At 39.2% G+C, this 18780-nt stretch overlaps 1 protein-coding gene and 1 pseudogene across 1 annotated transcript; both read left to right on the top strand.

Annotated features, from left to right (window-relative positions):
* The first annotated feature begins 822 nt into the window (after positions 1 to 822).
* On the top strand, positions 823 to 8042 carry p2ry12 (purinergic receptor P2Y12). The gene is made up of 3 exons (XM_088345466.1): positions 823 to 948; positions 1089 to 1328; positions 6013 to 8042. The coding sequence occupies exons 1-3, from the start codon at positions 901 to 903 to the stop codon at positions 6841 to 6843; spliced, it is 1119 nt and encodes a 372-aa protein (XP_088201592.1). The 5' UTR covers positions 823 to 900; the 3' UTR covers positions 6844 to 8042.
* Positions 8043 to 11091: 3049 nt separating this feature from the next.
* On the top strand, positions 11092 to 11266 carry LOC148357600 (U2 spliceosomal RNA; annotated as a pseudogene).
* Positions 11267 to 18780: the final 7514 nt, after the last annotated feature.

The following is an 18780-nucleotide window of genomic DNA, read 5'->3' as shown; positions in this document are numbered from 1 at the left end:
GCAACATAATATTGTATTTTTTAAACTGTATACATTAGCTATGGGTCCCAAAACTCGTGGTGATGAAAAAAAGGGAAGGAAAAAAATGATAACCAAGAAAAATAAATCTTGCTATTATCAAGGCATACAAAAAAGGCACACACATTATTACTCGAGCTTACGAATATGGCCGTAACCAATCGATGATTGGGACTATTATTTATAATAAGGAAGCGATTATTGCGAGGAACTCTAAGAACATGACAATCCTCAGAAGTGGAAGTTCTACACATGTTCAACCCAATTTGTTAACAATGACAATAAAGGTATATTCTATTCTATTATATTCTAAAATCAGTTTTAACTTTAAGCCACCAGACAGTCAAATGTACCAGCTCAAGACACCGTACACAAAAGGTTAATCCCATTTCATTTTTCTTTTGTATGTTTATTTAATTATAATGTAATTCATACATATACAATAATTCTGTGCTTAGTATCTACTCCTTTGTTACATTAATGTTTTAACCTTGGGGTACTGTGTGTTTGGAACCCATAAGCTAATTGCCATAGGTTACTATCACCCACCATATTACAATCGCACTCTGCAATCCCCACCACAGAACAAAGATATGTTGGATCCGGTGGGTAAACTCTACACGGTTTGGCTTATATGGCACTATGTTATTTTCTCTATTTCTTCTGAAATAAAGGGGAGCCTATCTTAAATTGGGGTTATCAAACGACAGAGGAAATATTAAATGAAGAAGTGTAGCATGTTGCTGTGCTTCATAAGCATTGGATACCGCTGAAAATGCCTTTTGGTGCCACTTGATTTGGTATTACAATTGCCTGTGGTGTTTTCGCAAGACAGGAAGAAGAAAGCAGAAGGCAAAGCGAAAGTCTGCAGTCTGACAATCAATGTCATACAAACAAGAGAGAGGAATCTTCATGGAACAAAGTCAGCTGGTCAGTAAATACTTTCAAATAATGTCTCAAAACCGTTAATGTTTTTAAATTTTGTTCGGGGCCTAAAGGTTCAGCTATTGACAAGTGATTTAATTACCAAAGAAATTCAATTTTGACATAAATAAAATGTCATTTTTCAGGCAACTCTCCTCATGGACACAATAACTGCTAACCGCAGCAACTTGACCTGCTCCCGTAACAGCCTTGCCAAGACGATGATATTCCCCGTTCTCTACTCTGTCCTGTTTCTTGCAGGGCTTTCACTCAACACCATGGCAGTTTGGGTTTTCCTACGCATCCCCTCACGATCCCATTTTGTCATCTATCTCAAGAACGTGGTGGTCGCGGATGTCATCATGACTCTCACGTTCCCTTTTAAGGTAAGACCCATTCAGAATGTTTTAACTTAAATTAATTTTGTAAGATTCTCGTGTCTTTCTCATTCTGCTGTATCACGTCCAATGCCCATTTGTCCCAGGTTGAATTGACTGTATTGTTCCTTGAGAGTACGGAGAAAGATTAATAGAAGTGAGAAAAGAAAAAGTGAAAGGGCTGAGCACAGGCTTTCATTTGGTCTTGTTCATTTAGTTGTTTTACATCCAAATAATTTCATAAATTTATCTTTGAAAATGCCTGTTTCTACCAGGTTTTATAGAGTGTATTGTTCATAGTAAGAAGGACAAAAACAAGAAATATAAAAAACCTCAGATACCATATAATCTATATCGGGATTTAAACCATGAGATCATAAGATAAGCAGGTAGTTGCCTTGCATGGCTGACGCTGCTATCTGTCATGATTACCGATGTGATGCACCTGTGCCCGCTCCTTTGCCTCCAACTGTGTCGGACTCTGATTGGCTCCCTGTCACTATTTAAACCCACTCCCTTCTGTCACCTGTTGTCAGTCCGTCTGCAAACCTCAGTTTACTTTAGGCAAGCTTTTTCGACCCTGACTCACACCTGTTTTTGCTCCCGTCTGTTCCCCGGCTTCGACTCGTTTTTTGATCCTGACCACGTCTACTCTCCTCTCCTGGCTTTCGACCCGTTTCTGATCCCGACCACTTTTTTTGCTCTCCTGTCCCGGCTACTGAACCGTTTTTTTTGCTGTTCCCGACACCGCCATCGCTCGCCACGAAAAGTCCCACTTCCGCGTTCAGAGCGACCTGCTTCCCGCGACAGCGATCACCGGATCGTGGGTGCAACCCTTTCCTTTGTTCCAATAAAACTGAGAGAAACGTAACGCAAGTGGGTCCTGTCTCCATTCTGGTCCTGACACTATCGGTGTGTGAGTATTTGTGAATGGGTATGTGTGAAGCACATTGTAATGCGCTTCGGGAGGTCTTCAGTGACTTGAAAAGCGCTATATAAATGCAGACCGTTTACCATTTTCCATTTACCGTTATTTCTGAATTGACTAAATGGCAGTTTAATAATGTAAGGCATGCTAATAAGTTTAAATTATTTTTCTACCAAGATTACAAAAAATACTGTCTGCGCTCCGCCATAGTTGACAAATTTGCTAATTTAAATATATATTGTTCCTTATTTGACTATAGACACGAGATAAAAATTATTCTATTGGAGGAATAATAAAGTTATCCTAAAAATAGGCAAAACAGGTCTGATATAGTTGGTGGTGTATTATTTTGTCTTTAAAAAAATTCCACCAAGTTTAGAGAAAAATAATGTCCTTTACGTGCCAATTTGGACACATTTGCCTATTCAAGTATGTATTTTTTCCTATTAGACCAAAAAAACACGGTAATAATTTGTAAAAGTAAGGAAAAAGCCACTTTAAATAAACTTCTCTGACAAAGGTGTATTCTTATTTCTTCAGTGTAGTTTACAAAAAATACATTCATTTCTAAAATGTCGGCACTACTCCTATTTTAAATTCACAGAGCAGACTAGTTGTACCAGACATATAACATCCCAAAACAATTTCTGGCGCTCTTTCAAGAACAGTCCTCAAATTATTATGTTCCCCTTGACTACTAATTTATAGATTTCACCCCTCGACTAGATGCACTACTTTAAGTTCCTGAGTCGTAAATGTCTTTGACGATATGCCATCCTGTCTGTTGAAGGTAATACTTCGTAATACTGACTGAGAGCGACGACAATAAATGGCAGTCTGGCATTTCACCTGGGAATATAGCCATCTAAATGATTCATAGGACACTTAAATGCATCATGTTATCAGCCAAAATCGTTGTTCACTTTCACTTTGAACTTTAAAAAGTTATTCGAGCAGCTTTAGTGAATGACTGTCATTGAGGAAGCTCATCAAATACCTGAGCAAATCAAATGATAAGGAAAAAAAGAGTTGTGACACTCCTCAATCTTAAAATAATGAATTGATTGATTGCTGAGTTGTTGTCCACCCATTTCCTATCGCTTGTCCTTATTAAGTGCAGTATTATTCTATTAAAATAAATCACTGAGTATGTTGTCGTTATTACATGAGTTTTCCAGCTGTATTAGTTTTATTATTTAATCATAGCATTATTAATTTCATCTCATCAGCTACACCGCTTATCCTCAGTAGGGTCGCGGGGGTGCTGCAGCCCATTTCAGCAATCATCGGGCAGTGGGCAGGGGACACCCTGAACTGGTTGCCAGCCAATCGCAGGGCACACGGGGACAGACAACTCACTCGCTCATTCACACCTAGGGACAATTTGGACCGGCCAATTCACCTGAAATGCATGTTTTTGGAATGTGGGAGGAAACCGGAGTGCCCGGAGAAAACCCACGCAAGCACGGGGAGAACATACAAACTCCGCACAGGAAGTCTGGAGCTGGATTTGAACCCACGCAGGAGGTTCCCATGACATGAACTGTGCCGCACATGCGCTAATCACTGCGTCGCCATGCTGCCCATTATTAATTTGATATTCATATTATTTATTTAGTTATTATAAATGCAAATCATATTTATCCACATATTTTAATGAATTATTTACTTGCTGAATGTGTTCTTTCAAATCAGCGTACCCTCCCTAGAAATTGTCCTATTATATAACCTACAAGGTTCAGCTGTGTGCTAATCTCTTGTACGGGGACTTCTTCTTTATGCCGTGTAATGAGTTCCGCGTGTCTGTTTGTGCTGCATGTTCCATTTTTTGCAAATATTCCTCACTATAAGAGAGGGTCAGAAACATTCTTGCTTGCCATTTGGTGGGACAATGTGTCTCCATCACTTGGTCTGGAGTGCACTATAATTTTATCTTTATTTTGATATTTTGTTATAAATGTCCTCAGCAGCAATCCGTCTCTCCAGCTCTTTTTTTCCAAAGTCCAAATACTCGGTCAGTCCCTGGAAAAGAACACGCGGCGAGACATTGAATGTCCTTCGCCTTCAAAAGCTAAATACTTTAACCTTGACAATTGGAAACAGAATATTGTTTTTCTGGAGAAATGTCAGGTGCATTTGAATGATGATATCCCCAGAAACCATTGAATATCCTTGTTGTCATGGCATTTGCAAGTATTCAAAACGAGGGTGAAGCGGGAACAACATCATTATGCAAATAGATGTATTTTTTGCATTTAGTTTTTGAGATTAAATAAAATATGATAACAATTATGTCACTCACTAAATTTAACGAAGTACTGTTTGTTATTGCAATATCCGTTGCAGCCTGGTGATCGTAGAAGGGGATTATCTCATGTGCAGTCCCTTCTCAAAGTTTCTTCATTTTCCTCATGTTGAGGTCTTTGAGTTTTTCCTTGCCCTCATGTAGGTTTTAGATTGGGGGATCGTGTAATAATAGTCTGTAGTTTGCAATAATCTGTGGTCTGTGCAGCCCTTTGAGACTCTTTGTGATCAAGGGCTATACAAATGAACATGACTTGACTTGACTTGACCATGCTTGTTTTCTCAGTGCTCCAAAAGTGTGATTACAAAGTGTGTTCATATGAGGCTTGCCAGAAGAATACTCTTACACTAAGTATGGAGGGATACAACTGTGATTTACACTATATATAGATGTATACAACTGTGGCATTTTCGTCGTTGGGGGAGAAAATGGAAATTAAATCAAATGAAAAGTTCCCAAAGATATCAACTTGTACACCTGAGCCCATTTTAGCAAGTTAACCAGAGTTTGCGTTTTCCGTTTATCTTTGAACTAAAAATCCCAGAGGGTTTTGGGGCATGAAAATATCCCACGCAAAAAAATGGGGGAATACGTGTAAATGCACAAACGATTATAAAACTCACAGTCACACTGAAACTTAAATAAGGAATATTGTGCCTGTTTACATGGTTTTACATGATCGGGATACTGGCAATATTTGATTTTCAATTAGATTATGGCCTGCAGGTAAACGTACCAGTGGTGGGCCGTCATGGCCTACAAGGGTTCCTATGCTGGTCTAAAAAATATCTGAATCATGTGATCTTAATTATATTTTACCATGAATACTTAATGAATAATTACAAATTATCTGTCAGCTTCCTTTCACGGTATTTCCCCTGGTTGCGCTTTCATATCTAAGCATTTAACCGATCACATTTCAGTCATTACCTGTTGCCTGTGTCAGAAATCTACCCGGAGGCCTTCACAATCAGTTCTGCAGGTCTTTGAGGCATAACATCAGTGTCAATAAAGCTGTGGGTTTAGCCAATCAGATTTCGAGTTGGCAGAGCCTGTACCTTTTTTAGCCTTAAATCGAATTTAAAAAATTACGCCAGAAACATGACAGGACAGGCTAGAATTTCAGCATTAGCTTCGATAACGATAGAATACAACTTCTTAATGGAACTGAAACACACAGAAAATCTGTGTAATTAAAATCTTCTTGAGGAAAGAAAAGACGACGGATTTTGTGCACAAATAAAGATGATTTTTGGTGATTAAAATGTGTCTCTTTTCCTAAATAATAGTGCAATCCAGTGAGCTTGTAATTGACGAGTTTTCTATGTGTCGCAGCTGGAGCTACATTAAATGTTTCATTACCATAAAATAATTATTGAGGGTTGGATTGATTCAGACATAGCACTACTAGGTATGAAATGCACAACCCACCACTTAAAATGAACTCTGTGTTGCTGTAGGTGTTGTCAGACTCCAACATGGCCACTGCTGACCTGCGGTTATTCGTGTGTGGGGTTTCCTCTGTGCTCTTCTACCTGACCATGTACATCAGCATCCTGTTCTTCGGTCTCATCAGCATCGACCGCTGCAGGAAGACCCTGTCGCCATTCAAGGGCACCAACGCCAAGCAGTTGGCCCGAAGAAAGCTCCTCTCCGCCCTAGTGTGGATTGTCCTTTTGGCACTCTGCCTCCCAAACATGATCCTAAACAAAAAGAAACCGCGGTCACCATATTTCAAATGCAGTGACCTGAAAGAGCAAGCTGGGCTCCGCTGGCATGAAGTGGTCAATCACGTCTGTCAGGTGATCTTCTGGGGGAACCTCTTGATTGTGATCGTGTGCTACACTCTAATCACCAAGGAGTTGTACAAATCTTACTCGCGCGCAAAAGTCCGAGGCCATGATAGACGCCAGACCAAGCGAAAGCAGCAAGCCAAGAGGAAGATGAACACAAACGTCTTCCTGGTCCTGGCCGTGTTCATGGTGTGCTTCGTGCCATTCCATTTTGCTCGTGTTCCATACACATTGAGTCAGACGAGGGGTGTCTTTTTCGACTGCCGGCTCAAGCTGTTCTTCTTCCATCTCAAAGAAAGCACACTCTTCCTGTCATCCCTCAACTCGCTCTTGGACCCGCTTATCTACTTTTTTCTATGCAAGTCCTTCAGGACTATCTTGTTCAAGACCCTTAGGCTGCCCCCTGGGACCTGCAGCTGGCTGCTAGAAAGAGGCTCGGAAGCTGATTCTTGCACAACCACTTTATCACATGTGGAGAACCAAAAATGTCAAATATAAAAACAAAAGGAAAATAAATGAATGAATATGCCCAAATAAGCAGGTAGGCCTTGCATGGCTGATGCCGCTATCTGTGTGTGTGTGTGTGTGTGTGTGTGTGTGTGTGTGTGTGTGTGTGTGTGTGTGTGTGTGTGTGTGTGTGTGTGTGTGTGTGTGTGTGTGTGTGTGTGTGTGTGTGTGTGTGTGTGTGTGTGTGAATGGGTAAGTGTGAAGCACATTGTAAAACACTTTGGGAGGTCTTCCGTGACTTGAAAAGCGCTTTATAAATGCAGAACATTTAATATAAAAAATATAGTTTTGTGGTAAATACATGTATTGGAGATAAAAACAGCAATATACAGAAAAAAATGTATAGTTGGATATATTGATAAATATACATAATACATGCATCATTATTATCATTTACATAAAATAGATTAAAAAACTAGATTGATAATATAAAAAAAGATGAATACAAAAATATTAATAAATAGATTGTGTCAAACTACCCACCCATTTAATCAAATTTTACAACCTATTCTTTCATATTTACATGTATTTCATTTTGGTAAGACTTTTTGTGTATTATTTTACTCATTGTACTTGTAACAAGTTGTTATATTGTGGTTTGTAATTGCATTTATATTCATTTATTTTTTATACAATTTTCGAAATTTGGTTTAATAGCTGTTTGTATTTTCATTTGTGTACGTTTTATTTATTTGTTTATTTTTAATTGTTGTCATTTTTGGTCCTTCATTTTCACACATGTGTGCCAGCAATGGATCTTAGGGAGTGTAAAAATCGACATTTTCAAATTAGCTCGATGAAATGCTAATATTTCTGATCACTGTTTTGAGGGATGCATCGTCTGTTGATCAAATTATTTTTTCAAAGTTAAAGATTTACTATTATCACTTACTGTGAAGTAAATACCTTGTAAACATTTGATATACTATTCGATTATTTTTTTTGCCTAGCAACCCCGGTATTCAAAATTGTAGGTAAAGACTATATATTTGCATTGTGAATTATACTGTGAATTTTACTGTATTTGGTGCTTTTAAATGATATTTGTTTCTTCAAAGGACCAGTTTGAGGCCACCTTGTGGATAGAAACGCTCAGATTGTGTTGTCATTTGTATGTCATATTAGATGTCAATAACTCTGAATGCATGTATCCCAAAAATTGATTAAAAACATTCAACAGTGCCATGGGACTTTGCAGTGTGCCGCAGGAAATTGGCCTATTTTATTTTTGCAATTTTCAGGAAAAACATTTCCCTTGACTCTGAAGGGTTGCTGCCGTGTTTAATTAATGTTGGACGCAGCTGCCCTCTACTGGACAAAAAAGATATTACATAAATAAAACTTAAATTGTGACGGGTGGCATTACCGTGCACTGTACGCTACTATGTAAGAATATTTTCTCTTAATGCGCAAAAATGTGTTCCCTTAAAAATAGGAGTGAAACTTGGGTTGCGTATCTTTTAAGTTCCAATTCACTGTTTGGAATATTGTGGGGTTTTTTTTCTTCCTTTTTCTTTTTTCCTTTTCGAAGAGGCATCATTCAACCTGGTGAGGTTTTTAATGTACTGCAGTAGACCCTAAAATATAACGTGAATCCGTTCTGCGGTGGGGATCGTGGTGACAAGCCGTATAGCAGGGGATTGAAACCTATGGTAATGAGTAGTTAATGCTTTCCGAACCCCGGTAACCCAGAAAAAACATTAATATGACTACATAATATAAGTAACCAAGGCTTACTAAGCATGCATATAATGAAATAACGTTATATATAAATATACAGTACATTTAATGGAATAAGGAAATTTGATTTACCTTTGGTGTGACGTGAATTGAGCTGGTACAGTGAAGTTAGTGGGTGGATTCAAATCAAACTGATTTGAAACTTCCACTTGTAAGGATTGTTATGATCTAGAACAGGGGTCTCTAACTTTTTTCAAGCTGAGCGCAACTGTTTGATACTATCAAGTGCAACAGTCACCCAATTTGATATGCATTTTTAAAATATCACACATCTTGTTATTACTACGTTGCTAGTACGCTAATTATTGGAAGTGGGTTTAAATAGTCAGTCCGAAACTAAGATAATAATTTTTAAAAAATTACTAGAAAATCACAATTACTCTGGTGAGCTTATTTCAGAACAGGTCAGTGCGCACCTCAGCTGTCCTTAGAGGGCCCCCTGCTCCCCGCGGGCACTAGTTTGGAGATCCCTGCTTTCGAAGACTTCGTGGCTTTAATCGCCATCTTATCTATCTTAAGTCCCAATCATTGACTGTTTTTTGTCGTGCAACTTCGTAAAGATAGCGATTCACCTGCCTTTTTCGTAATTCGTAATAGTCACAAATTTTGTTTCTTTGCTTATCATGTTTTTCTTCTTCCTTTAGCATCACTGCAAGCGAACAAATACGGTCCAAAAAGACAAAACAAAAAAATGATTGAATCACCAACTTTACAAGTCTAATATTGAGAACTGGATGAAGAGAGAGGTATTGTGATAGGTATTTTCATGAAGTAGTGACACAAACCAATATCAGACTAGAATTTTACATGATTTCGACCAATAGCAGACAGGCATTTTAAAGTCATAATATCTCATAACCACTAACACCACAACGTTTTGTTTATTTCGGAACACAAACTAATCTGTTGGTGAGGTCATATAGAGGAGGAAATGCCGTAAAGAGTAGCCGAAGAAACATCTTATTTCACACCTTAAAGTGAAGACATTATAAGGTGGGATTTTTACATCCCGGTGTCGACTTGGTGAAAGCAGCGCTGTGCCATAGGCTAAAGCTCTTATATTCCACTTGATTAGTGGCGTTGATATAGAAAATGAATTGAATCTAAACAGTATTGTTGTGCTATAAGTCTATATTCAGTGTAATAAAAAAAATCCTGGTGCATCTTGTCCTTTTTTGTGAGAGTGACACAAATTGGTCATAAAAACCGGATTATAAAATTCCCCCTCTGACAGCAGAAATTTTATGACGGTATTGTAAAATCTTATTGCGCTGTATAGTTTTCATTTTGACTTTTTTTTGTTTTATTTTGTTATTAGATTTACGATGGGGAGGAGAGTGAGAAAATTGCAGGCTTTGTTTTAATCTGACTTCTGTTGTTCCTTGCACCTGCTATCTAACTTTTAATTGCATAAACAACGCTGTTAAAATGTCTCTTTCGAAGGCTAAAATTTATGCTTTATTAAGAATAAAATTAATTTGTACCTTGTAATCTAAAGTCTATCGTTCATTACCTTTGTAATATGACATTAGTGCCCTGCTAGCATAAAAAAAACAAAAAAAATGCTAACCACCTTGTTTTTGGGGTGTCCCAAGCAAGAGTAACTCAAAAATATGTCATAATTTGTATCTGAAAGCAACAAATTCAATAATATGACTGCAACAAAAAAAAGTCCCTCTGTCTCTATATTAGGCTAGCTAGCCTAGCATTAGTTTAAGATAGGAACCACGGTTAGCGGATTTAGCTTAAAATTTTCACACCTCGATTTAAAAGAGAGAGACAAAATGCTTCTTAAATCCATTTGCAATCAATTCAAGGGCGGATTAAAAATAAATTGAATTCGGATTTAGTAAATTCAGGTTGATCTTTACTTATCTTTGTTATCATTACTAACCACAGCAGTGCCCGACTGACTAAAACACAATACTAACCTCCTCGTTTTTGGTGTCCAAAGCAAGCGTGACTCAAATATCTGAAAGCAACAAACACGAGAATATGACAGCAATCAAAATGTAAACATTGCGTTAATAAACATTTCATCACTCTGTCTCTATATTTAGCTAAATAGCTTATTATTCGTTTCAGCTCGGAACCATGGTTAGCCGATTTACCCTCAAATTTTTACGCATCGACTAAAAAGGAAAGGACGCACTGCTTCTTCAATTCCAGTTGCAATTTTTTAAAGATGGATTAAATCTAAATTGTGATCTTGTAACATAAATTCAATCTGGTCCTATCTTTATCATCATGGTTTACATCTTGTATCATAGCAATGCCCTTCTAGCATACAAAGCAATGCTAACCTCCTTGTTTTTTGCAGCAAACGTGTCATAAATATATTTCATAATATGTATCTGAAAGAAATACATTTAGAGAATGTGACAGCAACGCAACCAAGAAAGTTGAGTAAACCATCAGTTTAATTACTTTACTTCTATATTTATAGCTATATAGTCCGGCATTTGTTTAAGCTAGTAACAACGGTTAGCTGAATAGTCATTGACTTCCCATATACTCTTAGGGATCATTTCTATAGTTTTTGACTTGTGGTTGGCCGAGTGGCCCTTTGCCATGATCTTTGATTTTTGCAATCCGGAGATGGAATAAGAGCTTGTTCTGTCCTCTCCACGCATCGGCCCGGTATTGCAGTACCTCCGGGAGCGGTGCATTCGCAATGATCGCAGCAAGGCTTTAGGGCTAGGACTTTAGCTTGGCCTTTTGGCTGAGAGTAAGTGTCCCGGCTCCTAGGCTTTGTAGCGTATTATGAACTGACCGATAACGGATAATGGATAATGAATAACGAAGATAGATCAATAACCCTTAAAAACCCCAAACCCCCCCCCACTTCTTAATTACTAAGAAAGATTGAAAAAAAGAAAGAAAGAGAAATATCAATATATAGATGGTATGAGAGAGAGAGAGAGCAAGAGAGAAAGAGAGAGAGAGAGCGTTAAACCATTTTGTTCACAAATGACCTGACAGTACATCACACAAAGATAATTAGTTTTTTTGCTTATCATGTATATCCCTTGATATATTATCTACACTGTTTATCCTCAGTAGAGTCGCGGGGGTGCTGAAGCCCATCCCAGCCATCTCCGGGCAGCATGCAGGGGACACCCTGAACCGATTGACTGCCAGTCGCAGGGTACACAGAGACTGATTCAAACGCTAACCCTAACCTTGGGGACAATCTGGAGTCACCATGAATGTTTTTGCTGGAAACAGAAGTGGTTGGAGGAAACCCATGCAAGCATGGGGAGAACATGCTATTTCCACACAGGAAGGCTGGTTGCTGGATATGAACCCATAATACGCTCTCACCACTCTGGTGCCATGCCGCCTGCATGAATGTTAATCTATCATTTTATTTAATCATACGCACATTTATTACATACAGTACTTACTATACACTGTTCTGTTAATGTTTTGATGGGGGTCAGGAAGGTATTAGCTAACTACTACATGTTTCTATCCCTGCTATACTGCAATTTGGAACAATGTTCTATCCCAGGGTCAACTGTATGTTAATAAAGGAAAGTGTCCAGCAAGGTTCCTATTTCCTATTTCTATATACTTCTGGATCTTTTTTAGGTGAATAGTATTTCGCAATCAAAGCATGCCTCTGTGATTGCCAGGGTGTGTAGCCTATGAGTCAACCGCGGGGTTATTAAAATGTCATCTTTGAAATGAGTAAGGTTATCCAAGGGCGGACTTTACTTCACACGTGTTGCAAGGAAGTCTTATTTGAGTGCATTAGAGAAAAAAGTGTTCCTATTTACTGAGCAAACTGTGACGTTTGAAAATTGCACCATTAATGTTTTTCCCATCTCGGGTTTTTCTGAAACACTGCCTGGAGAAATTGTTTTTCTTAGAAAGAGACTGCATAGCCTCTGCTTCAAATCCTAATTGAAGACCAAAACCCTACTTTGAGGATAATACCTTTACTTGAACAAAAAAAAAATAAAACCTAATCTGGGACAGCGCTGAAAGCTTTGTCTTGCAGGAAAAGCCAAAATATATTTTGAGGGCCTTTACTGCGGAAAAAAACACACATTCTTGTTCTGTTCTGGCATATTATGTATTGTTTTCATTTCATTTTATTTCATTTCATTTCATATTATGTATTGTAGTTTAGTCATTATTTTCTTTTTTTTTCGTTGACGTTTCCATTATTAAAACTTGAATAAATAAATAATAAACTTCATTTTTAAACCCCAAAAGTGTCTCAAATGTCTGTTAAAAAAGGGTAACTGTCATGATTACTGATTCGGGGCACCTGCGGCTGCCTTGTTGGCGCCAACAGCCCTCGTCACTGATTGGCTCCCCCACTTTTTAAACCCCTGGCTTCCTGTTACCATTGTCAGACCGTCCAGCGAACCTACGCTTTTTCTAGGCAAGCACCATACCCTCCGACAATCTCCTGCTCTGTTTACTCCTGCCTGATTACCTGTTGCCGACCTGTTTCTGGACCTGTTTCTGCCCTGCTCTTCTGTCCCGGTCATCAACCTGTTTTGCCCTGTTTCCTGCCTGATACTTGTTGCTGACCTTTTTTCTGGACTCGATTACTGCCTTTGCTTCCTGTCCCGGCTACCGACCAGATTTCCTGCCACCCACGACTATCCTCGCTCGATGCGGAAGTGCCACTTTTCGCGTTCCTGCCATCAGCCACCGGTGTCCGACGATCATCGGATCGTGGAAGCCAACACTGCTCTCTATTTCAATCAAACTGAGTTTAACGAACGCTATTGAGTCCTGCCCCGTCTCTGGCTTGTGACAGTAGCGAGAAACTAAAATCACAATATAAGTGATTGGAATTCCTGCCTTATATATGTTTGAAAAATGCATATATAATGTATTAAGTTCATATAATAATGAAACATTTTACACAAAATTTATTATTGATTAATTTTGAAATGGTATTATACTTCTAAATTTAAATATCTTGTATTTATTTCAGTCTACAGTAAACTTTTACCTATTCTAAACTGTTACTTTTCATAGAAAACATTTAAAGTCAAGAAACACACACAAAAAAATTCAAGTTAAAAAAAAATACTTTTCAGCGCAACAATAAGTAAACTATGATATGTAAGAATAATCTTTTAGTTTTTTTAAATAACAAATTTCAAGTGGAACACGGGATGCCCGAAAAACACACAAAATATACATTGTGAAGCAAAACAAAACAAAGCGAGATTGAGGGAAAAAAGCACCTAGAATGGAGCCGGCTGCTGTTGGGGGGAGCCGTCTCCCGTCGTTCAGTTCAAAGAGCCGTTACAGTCGCAAACCACACATCATGACACAATATTGCAACACTAATTTGAAAGTTTCAAATTAGGAGGGATGAGCAATTTAATCAAAGTTTTTATAACAGAAAATTCTGGGCACAAACAAATGACAGACAATGGCTATAATAATTTACAAGACAAAGACCAAAATGGCTGGCAATCACTTTAAAACAGAATGGATGGTCTGGGGAACCAAATCTTATGGAAATTGGAAACTTTAGTTTTCCACTGTACAATGAGCTTAAGTCTAACCTGTCAGGAACCATAATGGAATCTCGGACCCAATTGCGTTCGTTTTAAAGGAATCTTTATTGCAGTGGTGTCAAACTCATTTTAACTTCGGGGCCACATGATAGAACAAACATTCTGTCGGGGGCCGGACTAGTAAATTAAAGAGAAAGAAAAAGAGAGATAAAGAAATAAGAGAAAGAGGGAGGGAAAAGGAGAGAGGGCGGGACAAAGAAAGAAAAAAGGGAGAGAGCTTGAGAAACAGAAGAGATAAAAAGTTGTGAGAGAGGGGGAAAAGAATGGGAGAGGAAGAAAGAAATCCAAAGAGAAATAAAGACAGAAGGAAAGAAAAGAGAAAAGAAAGCGTGAAGGGTAAGAAGAGAGAAAGAGAAAAGAGAGAAAAGGAAAAAAGGAAGTTAGAGCAAAAAAAGTTAAAAAGACACAGAGAGAGAAAGAGACAAAGAGGAACAAAGGAAGAGAAAAAGAGAGACACGGAGAGTGAAAGAGACAGAGACAGAGAGTGGGAGAAAAGGGGTTTGACACCTGTGCTTTATTGGATTGAGCTGACAGAGCTTGCTTAGGAAGCCGATGATTGTCAATCGCTAGCAGCGTTGGACGGAATGGCAGTTCCGTGACAGGTAGGCAGAATCGATACGCTGCAGGTCGATTGCCAGGGAAGGAGAGCAGGTCGTGAGCGTGGGGCAGAAACAGGTCGACACCAAAGGCAGGGACTAATCAAACAGGACCGGGCGGATGGACCAGCGGTCCAGGCGCCCCGACGGACAACGCGTCAGGCAGGCATGCGGACGGAGGGTCGGGCAGGGGGACAGACTGACGTCGAGACAGGCGAACGGACGGGCCGGGCTGGCGAGCTGGCGGACCGGGCTGGCGAGCAGGACAGCCGGGCTGGTGAACTGGCAAGCTGATCGGAACCTCAGATAGATCAGGCTGTGCGGGAGGAGACCTGGAAAGGATAGGATGAGAGGTTGTGTGAAAACAGGTTCGTTGGTATTCAGCCCCCCACTCAAGGACCGCCCCTGTCCGCCAGTCTAAGCGAGGGTTGTGTTTAACCAGCCACGGTTGTCCCAGGAAGAGCAGTTCACCGGGGGAAGGAAGCAGGTAGAAACGAACCCACTCGCAGTGGTTACCAGGAAGTCTCATCTCCACCGGCTCTGTAATTTGTGTTGCCGTGCCCAATTTATGCCCATACAGAGCTTGGGCAGGAACTAGGGTTGGAAGGGGAATGCCTCTCAACCCCATACTCCGGGTGAAGTCCGCGTCCAGGATGTTGACCTTTGCGTCCAAGTCCACAAGGGCGGACAGGGACTGGGTTGACTCGGAGCTTTGAAGGTGCACCTGGAGTCTTGGCCTTCCGGTCGGGGGAATCGGGGTCCGGTGAGCTCCCCCTTTTGACGTGCAGCTGATGAGCGAGAATTTCTGGGAGGGCATCCAACTTTGTTTGCTGGTGCTGAAGCATTATTTGTTGTTGCTGACAACGCAGGCAGGCAGGAATCAAACAGGAAAGGTCTTTGGTTCTGGAATCTGGCAAAACCCACAGGGAGACACAAGTACGGTCTGACACTCTCCTCTGGGCGCTGACAGCTTAAGAGGAGAGTGCCAGCCAATCGAGAGCGCGCTCCTGCGCGCCAAATGGTTGCCCCAGTTGTCTTTATTTTGGCAATCATGACATAACTGACTCAAAAAGATGTATTAAGATCACGTTTAAGGCCATAATTGAATATAAAATACAAGCCACATCAAATAACAAACATTTTAGGACCATACACAAAGTTATGATCATGCCTAGATGTGAAGTTATTTGTATTACTAAATGTAGGATTATAATTATGGCTAAATATGAACAATAGCATATTTCAATATTACAACAATTCCTATTTCATACTTGACTCTGACACCTTGAAGCAGGGGTGTCAAACTCATTTTAACTCGGGGGCCACACGATAGAACAAATATTCTGCCGGGGGCCGTACTAGTAGATGAAAGAGAAAGAAAAAAGATAAAGAAATATGAGAAAGAGGGAAGGACAAGAAGAAAGAGGGAGGGACAAAGAAAGAAAGAGAGAGAGGGAGAGACCGTGAGAAACAAAAGAGATAAAAAGTCGTGACAGACAGGTAAAGGAAAGGGAAAGGAAGAAAGAAATCCAAAGAGAAATAGAAAGACAGAAGGAGAGAAAAGAAAGCGCAAAGGGTAGGAAGAGAGAAAGAAAAAAGAGAAAATGAAAAAAGGAAGTAAGAGCAAAAGAAGTTAAAAAGACACAGAGAGAGAAAGACAAAGAGCAACAATGGAAGAGAAAGAGAGAGACAGAGAGTAAAAGAGACAGAGAGTGGGAGAAAAGGGGTGGAAAAGAGAGAGAGAGAGAGAGAGAGAGAGAGAGAAAGAGAGAGAGAAAGAAATCCAAAGAGAAATAGAAAGACAGAAGGAGAGAAAAGAAAGTGCAAAGGGTAGGAAGAGAGAAATAGAAAAGAGAGAAAAGGAAAAAAGGAAGTTGGAGCAAAAGAAGTTAAAAAGACACAGAGAGAGAAAGAGACAAAGAGCAACAATGGAAGAGAAAGAGAGAACCAGAGAGTGAAAGGGACTGACACAGGGTGGGAGAAAAGGGGGGGAAAAGAGAGAGAAAGAGAGAGGGAGAGTGTGAGAGAGAGAGAGAGACAGAGAGAGAAAGAAAGAAATCCAAAGAGAAATAGAAAGACAGGAGGAGAGAAAATAGAAAAGAAAGCGCAAAGGGTATGAAGAGAGAATGAGAAAAAGGAAGTTAGAGCAAAAGAGGTTAAAAGCCACACAGAAAGAAAGAGACAAAACGGAAAAAAGGGGTGGAAAAGAAAGAAAGAGAGAGAGAGAGAGAGAGGGAGAGAGAAATAAATCCAAGTACAGTGTCTTTGTTGGAGGCACTTGGCTTTGGCAACATCAAGTTGACATATTTCAACCTGCCGCTTGTTTTTCTCTTGTGCTTCTCTGAGTGTTGTCATGCGGGCCGGATTCAATCCCTTGACGGGCCTGATCTGGCCCGCGGGGCGCCTGTTTGACACCTGTGCCTTAAAGGGACAGTCAGTGTGTATTTATTGACCACTAGATGCTAGCAGCGATGAGCAGTTTATTCGCAGAATATTCTGGGCACAATTGAATTACAACTGAGTTATGGACAAAGGCTGTTAAAGTTCATTCTGTAAGTGTAAACATAAAAATGGCTGATAATCACCCTTGTACTAAAATTGTGGCAAGGAAATCAAAACTCAAAAGGACACTGTGTAATTTTTATACATCAAGTTGTGCAACCAAAAGAAGCACAAGGAAGAATACAAACTACTGCACTATTTTTATTCTTTTTTTTTTTGCCAAGTTTTCCCCAAACATTTTTTTTATTGGGTACTCGTTGTAGCAAGATGTCTGACAATTACGTCAGCTCCCTCTAGACAAGGCACATTTTATTTAAAGAAAATACTAAGTATTCAACCTAGTATTACAAAAAGGTATGTTATATATATATATATATATATATATATATATATATATATATATATATATATATATATATATATATATATATATATATATATATATATATATATATATATATATATATATATATACATCAATTGTTTTTTCTTTATAATGAGTGAAGTTTTTTTTTTACCATTAGGAAGCGCTAAACAATACACACTGTCCCTTTAATACCATCATTCTGGCTTAAAACCCTGCAGTAGGTTTTTTGGTCCACCGCTGATTTCTAGCCCTAAAACCTCAAAAGAGGAAGACAATAGAAATTTGCGAAAAGTTATGAAACTAAATGACAGACTTTAGTTTGTGGTCAAGGAGTCCTTGAGTGTGAAAAAGAACCCTTTTTATATGTGAACGTGTGATGAGGCTGAGCAGATTGCGTAGCACTTCTAATAGCCAAAGGAGCCCTTTAAATGCACTCAGGTTTATTCGTCGAATTGTCTTAAAGGCAGGAAAATGTCGACATTTCATTTATATCGGGTCTCCCACGGTAATCGTAAAAAGCATCTTTACTATAAAATAAAAGTAGCAACTTCACCGGCTTCTTTTTTTTGGGAGGACAAAGTCATTAGGGTTGCATTTGTTTCGGCAGGGATAATTTACCGTAATGTCCTGGCTATAGACCGAAACCGATGAACTTTTTAAAGGAAAAAAACATTTTTTATATACATTAACTGGAGCTGACTATAATTATGTGCCTATTTTGAAACATGAGATATTTACAAAGAAAGGCAATAAACCGAAAGAGTTTTCAAAGTTTTAATATCAAACCCACTCGGGGAACTGGCACTTAGCAACACAATTAACACAGGGAAACACACAGCAGCACTAACAGGGCTGGTTAAAAATACACACACTGGTAAAAATCACGGAGACTGTGAGAATCCTGCAAACAGGTTTATTTTCCTCTATTTCTCTTTTTATTTCTATCTCTCTCACTCTCCCCACCTCTCTCTCTCTCCCTCTGTTTCTCTTTCTCTCTCTCCTTCTACTCTTACCTCTTATTTGGTTACCTAATTCTCAACTCTAATTTACATCCCACACCTGGTGTTACTTTTCCTGATTACCATCCTATCACTCCTCTTCCTCTTCAGTATTTAAAAACACATCGAAGGAGCCACACCTTTTCAAAATTTGGATTTAAAAATGTATC

The sequence above is a fragment of the Urocampus carinirostris genome, chromosome 10 (genome assembly GCF_059441175.1).
Source record: "Urocampus carinirostris isolate Australia breed hairy pipefish chromosome 10, RoL_Ucar_1.0, whole genome shotgun sequence".
In the NCBI taxonomy this organism is placed as follows: Eukaryota; Metazoa; Chordata; class Actinopteri; order Syngnathiformes; family Syngnathidae; genus Urocampus; species Urocampus carinirostris.
This window is presented reverse-complemented; position numbering and strand designations above follow the sequence as displayed.